The sequence below is a fragment of the Zingiber officinale genome, chromosome 1B (genome assembly GCF_018446385.1).
Source record: "Zingiber officinale cultivar Zhangliang chromosome 1B, Zo_v1.1, whole genome shotgun sequence".
Lineage (NCBI taxonomy): Eukaryota > Viridiplantae > Streptophyta > Magnoliopsida > Zingiberales > Zingiberaceae > Zingiber > Zingiber officinale.
The window spans coordinates 137,320,224-137,327,482 of NC_055986.1; the positions used below are offsets into that span (position 1 = coordinate 137,320,224).

Here is a 7,259-nt window from a genome sequence, read left to right on the forward strand (position 1 = left end):
GGACCCAGCCCAATGAAGGGTCTATTTTTTTAAATTATATTAAAAAAAATGAGAGTCATAGACCTTAAATGGTCGTTAAACCTATTCTCACGGCTCCGAGGTACACTCCGACGCATGACTCTTCTTTGTACACAATTTCTTCTTCGGTGTTATTTTTTTTTGCACGCGATTTCTTATACGACGTTATTTCTACCAAGGCATGGATCTACTGAACAAGAGGTAATCATAATCTTCTTCTTCGACCATCTTCTTTGTCTTGCAACACGTGGCATTAATTGTAACCTAATTGTGTAATAAGGATCATTTGTGTGACCTAATCGCATAGATTCTCACAGTGGTTATCTCACTCGACGCGGGTTGGCGGTTGATCTTTGCTCGCATGACCTAATTATGTAGCATGGGGTTGTCGCACGTTACCTCAGTCGCTTGTACGAACTGCGACCTAATTGCATGGTGGTCACTACTTGTCGCCTTGCTACTGTCTGCGGCCACCGCATTAATCTCAGTGTTACAGGATACACTAAATGTGCTATCAATGTTATCGATTGAGAAAGAAATAGTTCGACAATTGAATTATGTAGATTTAATAAATATTTTTATCTTTAAAATAGCTAAACGAATAGTGTTTATATAATTATTTTAAATATTTATTAACTTTTTGTTGATGTAATATATTTATTTTTAGTTTGTTTATATATTTAATATATATATTATTTGTAAATTGAACTGTATTATTAGTTACCGTATCAAAAGAGTCACTTTTTAATATGCGCTTCAGGCTCCGTCAAACACAAGTACGGCTCTGATGGCATTGACCGTAATAGTGTAGCATAGCGACGTGTGGTGACATCGACGTGGACAACAATAGGAGATGTGCAATGTGCCATGTGCGTATAGTGAAGTTTCAAATATTTTGAGGAATTATTGAACGCGAAGTCCGAGTTATTCAGGTTTCCTGATTAGATTTACTAAATGACAGTTAGCGATCCAGTTGGAGCTAATGTGACCATCTATCAAACAGAAAAGAGCTAATCTGACTGACCACAAGATCTATTATTCAATACTTTATCGAAAACAAGTCTCCACGGTCAACAACAAATTTTAGAAAAATGAAATTCTAAGAGTTGTTTGTGTCTAAAAGTACAATCAGCAGCACCCCGTAGCAAAGACAAACGGTGGCACATTATGCTGTTCAAAAGAGGAGGGAAAAAGGTGAAAGACAAATGTTTTATCGCAATCTAATTTGTATGAAATGGCAGGGCAAGTGCAATCAGATCCCTTCAACAGCTGATGAAGAACTCAACTCCGTATCCACAAGCCCAGGCTCTCCAACAGTATGAAGTGAAGCAGAGGGGGATGGGCTTCTTGGTGCGAGTGTAGGTAACACTTCATGAATTGGATGTGATGGTGAAGGAAAGGTCGGGAATTGGTCGATGGAGAATGCTTCCGAGTTATCTTCTTCAATGTTTTCGTCGAGGTAAACCATATCCTGGGTGGTGAGTTGATGGTATTCAACAATCTCCCTTAGGAACATGTTTTCCCTTGTGTAAATGGTGTTTTCATTTGCTAGCCTGGATTTTTCTGCTAACAATGTTTCCATCTGGAGACGTACCTGCATCATCAAATTATGTAAAGATAAGTGAGGCATTAAGCGCTGTGCAATTGCAGTAGTGGCATGGGAAATTAAGCAGGCACATAAAACATATCGCACACTTCTTATTGAAGTATTTCAGATTTTCTTTTAAAGAAAAAAGGGCATATATGATAAAACTTAAGCTGTTTTTTTTTTTCCTTTGGTACCTCAAGTGATTTTGCTAAATATTGGTTTTCAATATCAGGTGCTGTGAGTGAAGCTCAATGGTATAACTTTGCAAATTAATGAAAAGTAAGAGCAAGATAAGTAGAAATCAAGAACAGACCAGGTCATCATCTGCTGGATAATCTCCATTCCTACTGTTTTCGCGCAAACTCTTGTTCTCTTCTTGAAGCTGAGTGCATCTTTCGTTTGTAAAAGCTAAATCTGCCTTGACAGTATTTAGCTCCTGCAAAAGAATCTTGACCTTAGCAGCCATTTTATTTGCAATCTGCAAGAACATAGCAAACAGCTAAGATATCTACCAATTAAATAAGAAGTTATAGAAGATGGAACCAATAGACAGGTATCAAGAGAAAAAACTAAGATATCAGCCAAACCACTAAAAGTCTAAAACGCTTTCTTCATTCATCGGAGATCTATAACTTAATAGTTATTCTCCACTTGTCGGCCCTATCATATGAGTGCTTCACTTCCATAAATACAATTCCTTTCAGAACTAAATGGAAGATAAGAGAGAGTGCAAATTCACGGACTGAAAAAAAAGTCAATCGTGGGAATTTGAGATACACATAAACCAATTGACAACAGAAAATTTGAAATTATGTATGAAAATGAAGAAATTGGAGCGTTAAGCAATCAAACCATACACAGTAGCCACCTTACGTCGCGAGAAGCCTTCAGTTGGACCTCATAGTCAGCTTCACTGAGTGTGACATTTGTTTTTGTAGATTGATCCGGTGCATCAGAGATTGCAGGTTTTCCTCTTATTTGCAGCTTACTTGTTTCTTGGATCACACCAGCTGTCTTATTTCCCATGATTGTCCAACCACTCTAGCAAATAATGAAAAAAAAATGATGTTTGATTAGAATATAATTACAAATCATTTCTAGGATATTATATTGCAAATTACATGGACACATAAATAAATAACATTATTCATGGAAATAAAGCAAGATTGCCTCAGAAAACAGATGTTAAGATGACAATTGACAAGAGTTAAAATTGTAAAGCAAAATAATTGGCAATGTTGTTCTGAAGAACATACCTCAGTGGTACTTTGGGTTGGAACACCCATGTCCCTCACAGAAAACTCCCTTGATCTGTTCCTAGAAGTTAGGCTTTCTTTCTCATGGTAACTATCAGATGACCATCGTGATTGGAGCTGCATGGTGTTTGAGTTTCAAATTTCCAGTGCATAAATTCACTTGTGCATAATAGGGAAATGTATCCCTTCAAAATAAAAATCTCATAAGCCTGAACTCAAGGCTAAAAAAATCCAATACTTGGAAAGGAATACAATAGCATGTTATCTAGTTCCTTTGCATGTCATAATATAAATTCTAACCTGATTCTTCCTTGAGTTGAGTGAATGGAGCTGGTGGTTACGGTCTGCATGTTTCTGAGAAGTCTTGTCATCTTCAAGCATAGTCTTTGTTTGTCTAGTTAGAACACCCCAAAATCCATACTTGGCCTCATTCTCATTTTTCATTGACGTGTAGTAATAAGAATTTGAATCCTAAATCAAAAGCTCAGTCAATGTATGAAGATGAAGTGATAGGAGAGGATTATTTTTATTTTCTTCAACCAAGATGAAAATTTTGTGATCTACCTAAGGTTTGTATCTTTCCATGAAAATAATATTAATCTACTCCAATTTCTAGTTTCTGAAGGAAACTTTTTTCAAATTCTTATGTAAAGTGATAAAATTGCCTGATAGAGGATCCTCGATGCAACTTTATCATATATCACCGTGGTTTGCCGAAAATGCTTCACAGGATTCAGGATTGCAAAATAAAATAAAATCCATTGGCAAGGGACACAATCGTGGATCAACACATTGAACGATATCAAACCAACTAACGCGTTTCCAAATCTTAAACATTCCCATCACGAAATCGACGGATATGGCCATTGTATGAGAGATCGGGAGGGAAGACCAAGGCGAAGGATAGCGCGAACCTGCGAATGGGTCTGGCGATCAGAGGTATCGCGGGAAGCGACGACATAGGAAGAAGAGGCGAAAGAGGAGTCGCAGCTAGCGGAAAGCAACGACGACTGCTCCCTAAATGGCCGGAAGCCCTGGAAGGTACTCGATCGCGGCGCGCTTTGTTTCCTCCGGAACGCCATCGCCGCGAATTCGTCCGTCGACCGTCAGAATAAATGGCTCGGGAGACCGTTGTTACCTCTAGGGGATGAACCGTGTCCGGAATGGATGTGGCCCCGGTCTTTCTGTCCAATAACCACGCTGGTACACTCGGGCAAAAAAATCTTAGTCTAGGACAAGACCGTTACTTTGGCGGTTAGTTTTCTTCTGATGGGCCCCTTATTTAGCTGATCGATAAAAAGGAAAATAAATAAATTAAAAGGTGCAATGAGTTTAAAAATAGAAAAGTCAATCCTAACAAAATTAGTCATTTTATGTGACGTTTTGAATTTTCAGTTAAAATCAAATTAAGATCATATTAAAATACTTGCGTAATCTCCGATTCCTCCCTGAATGCACCGATTGGATTGAGAATATCATTGATAATTTTTTTTAAGAAAAATACTTCTTTATATTTATTAATACTACACAAACCTATAGTACATTCATTGAGATTCGTCAGCGTTTATGCAATTGGTCTTAACAAAGCTTTGTTCTTCTCCCTCACTGGCGATCGTCACTCCACGCAGGTGCAGCGGTCTCCTGGATCATCTTCAACGTCGGTCACCATTGCGCACCCTTCTCTTCTCCGAGGCCTCAAATAACCCCGCCTCCCGCCGCCAGAGAACTATTTATAGAGGCTTCTCTTCTCTTCTCTGATGTCCTCAGCAATCAGGATATATAGAGGCTTCTCTTATGAGTATACTGAGAACTATTTGTTTCCCCCTTTATGACATGAAATTTTGATTTTAGATGAACCTTCATATGAACATTGGATGGATTTTTCAGATACATTTTACTTGCAAATGCATTAATTGAGTATGCACGAAACAATTTCCTATGTTAGCTTTAATTAAGATCTTGATCCCCAGCATATCCGGTCCATGATGACTACAAAAGCCATTACAAGCTCAACATCCACGTTTGGCTGGATGACCAAGCTAAACACATCGTCCCCCAAAGTGATCGACTTGTTCGCCTTCTTCCGACCCATTCTAGCCACTTCACAACCATCCGCGCCCAAAATCTTGCAGTCTCTTCTACTAAAGCAACCTTCGGTTTGGAAATCAGGCGCCGGCGATCGGCCCTTTGCCGGCTCCATGAACACTTCTGCCCCATCACAACTCTGAAAGATGGATGGCCTTCTCATGGAGAAAACTTGAGTCTTGTTAGCACTGAATCCGCTCCACCGATTGTGCAGGCTCAAAATCTACATCATCGTCGATCGACTAAGCCATCAACTATCGATTAGGCCTGGCTAAAGATTTCGCAGTAACTGTATATGTAGGTACCTGGGGCTTCAAGGCCATGAGGGCGTTCCCTGCTCCATCCATGAGCAGCAGTTCCCCTGCAAAACACTTGTGCTTCCTTGAGTAATTTTCCACCCGGAAGGCGAGATTTCCCTTGCCGTCGTAAATGGAGAAGCCATCGGTGCCATGAAAAGCCATGCTGGACTTCTTCCACACTGTCCACGCCGAAGCAGCAGCCGCTGCACATGGAATCTGCTGCTCCTCCTCAATGCCGCCGTTGCTGATTACTGTGGGATGAATCCTAGACATTTCCCTTGAGCTGATTGATTAACCAAGTGCCCTTGCTTGTGTTATCTGCTGTATATTTATACGGCGATAGTGTTTCTTAAGGTGGGAATTGAGCTTTACGATGGAAAGAAAAAAAAAACAGTGGGCGAGGAATGGGATTCTTGAAAAGTATTGGATACGGATTTAATAACTAATCTTGTAAATTTTCCTTAATCTTCCTTACTAATCAAGCTTAGGGCCACCGGCCACATGCAAAAAGTTGCAGTAGTTAACCTCCTAGATGCATGCTCATGTTAAAAGGCAGAAGGAATCCCTTCACTATTTTTGTTTCATTCCAAAGCAAATATAATAAGACCAAAAGGCTGCAACTTTAGTCATCAGCTTGACATGGTGCAGATATAAACAACTCCTAAAACTTGTTATTAGTTAAGCTAATGACAAATTAGCCAAGCCATACTGCGTCAATCCTTGCTCGGCATGTCGGATCACCAGGAAATGGTGGGCGTCAGGGGCCAGCCTACTTTTGGTGGCCGTCGGCGAAAAGTGCAAAAAGTCTTTATAATTTTTTTTTTTTATTAACATACAATTTGTATAGAATTTAATAAAAAATTTAAAAATTAATATATTTTATTTAAAACATGATAAATTTTATATAAAATATATTTCTCAAAGATTTTTTAAAAATGCAACATCCTACAAAAATACATTTTCTAAGCTTATCTAAAAAAAAAAAAATGCAAGTATCAAGTAATTATTAAAAAATCTAAATCTTCTAATATTTTGAAAAGTAAAATTATCAATAAAGTCTCAAAATCAAAATTTTCTAATATCACATTTTCAATGCATAAAATTATCAAGTCATTTAATCTTTCTTAAAACATAATTAAAATATTAGAAAAATAATATAAGATTTTAAAAATTCAAGAACTTTAAAAGTTGATGATCATGTCCGAAGGCACGAAGCTGGAAAGCTGGAGAGATTGCAGTTCTGCTGACTGGATGAAGATCTCACTCTCTGCAAAACAAAACTAAAACTAGAAAGGGGTCCTTGGCGTTGGCCCTCTGACGCTCAAGTCAAAAACATGACAGGAAAAAAGTGAGTACTAAGGATAAAGATTTTTTCTTATCTTTCTTCATACTTGGCGTGCCCCTTCTATACCTTTTCGGGTGACTTTCTATCTTCCCTTATTTAATGATATTGATTACTGATAGAGGATATCTTTGTCTGAACTTCTTTTCATTTAATAATTTTAATAATAGATGAAGTGTTCTATTTAGTTTTCTCTTTCCTTTATTAATTATTCGTTTTTTTCTCTTTTATCATTTTATTGCTTCATTAAGTGTATAATGCCAACCACATTCTTCGAGCCAGACAAGTGGCTCGCTCGGCTCGGGCTCCTGGCTCGCGTAGCTTGTTCTCCTGCTGACCGGACTAACTATGCTTGTTTACTTAGATGGTCGATCGGACAAGGGTCACTCCGATCGGCCAATAATCTGTATCTCTGGTGTTGACCACTTCTGACTTTAACCTACACGGTGGCAATTGACTCGTGTCAGGTAGGCTCTTCCTTACCGCCGCATTACAAGTCTCCCCTTCAAGTCTAGTCGAAGGAGGTTGCAAGTCCGACTGACTGGACAAGATGTCGTTGGCGGACTGTTATAGTGTTTGATCGGACTGTGCTCGATCTGTAATCACTAGTTAGCCCACAAGCTGACGTCGCTCGCTTCATTTCGCCGTTGCCGAGTTCAGTCTTGTGGCTC

The 7,259-nt window shown here is 38.8% G+C and overlaps 2 protein-coding genes across 3 annotated transcripts; both read right to left on the minus strand.

Annotated features, from left to right (window-relative positions):
* Positions 1 to 1,212: 1,212 nt before the first annotated feature.
* On the minus strand, positions 1,213 to 3,944 carry LOC122042533. Its single transcript, XM_042602702.1, has 7 exons — positions 3,777 to 3,944; positions 3,528 to 3,584; positions 3,163 to 3,333; positions 2,863 to 2,979; positions 2,480 to 2,647; positions 1,920 to 2,084; positions 1,213 to 1,612 (listed from the first exon to the last, which is right to left on the minus strand). The coding sequence occupies exons 1-7, from the start codon at positions 3,942 to 3,944 to the stop codon at positions 1,271 to 1,273; spliced, it is 1,188 nt and encodes a 395-aa protein (XP_042458636.1). The 3' UTR covers positions 1,213 to 1,270.
* Positions 3,945 to 4,438: 494 nt separating this feature from the next.
* On the minus strand, positions 4,439 to 5,603 carry LOC122002228 (protein LURP-one-related 12-like). 2 transcript variants are annotated; one of them, XM_042557366.1, is made up of 2 exons: positions 5,253 to 5,600; positions 4,439 to 5,170 (listed from the first exon to the last, which is right to left on the minus strand). In XM_042557366.1, exons 1-2 carry the CDS (start codon positions 5,517 to 5,519, stop codon positions 4,814 to 4,816), a joined length of 624 nt encoding a protein of 207 aa, XP_042413300.1. In that variant the 5' UTR covers positions 5,520 to 5,600; the 3' UTR covers positions 4,439 to 4,813. The 2 variants fall into 2 exon arrangements, with proteins under 2 accessions (XP_042413300.1, XP_042413376.1); XM_042557442.1 differs by having other exon boundaries at positions 5,039 to 5,189; positions 5,253 to 5,603.
* Positions 5,604 to 7,259: the final 1,656 nt, after the last annotated feature.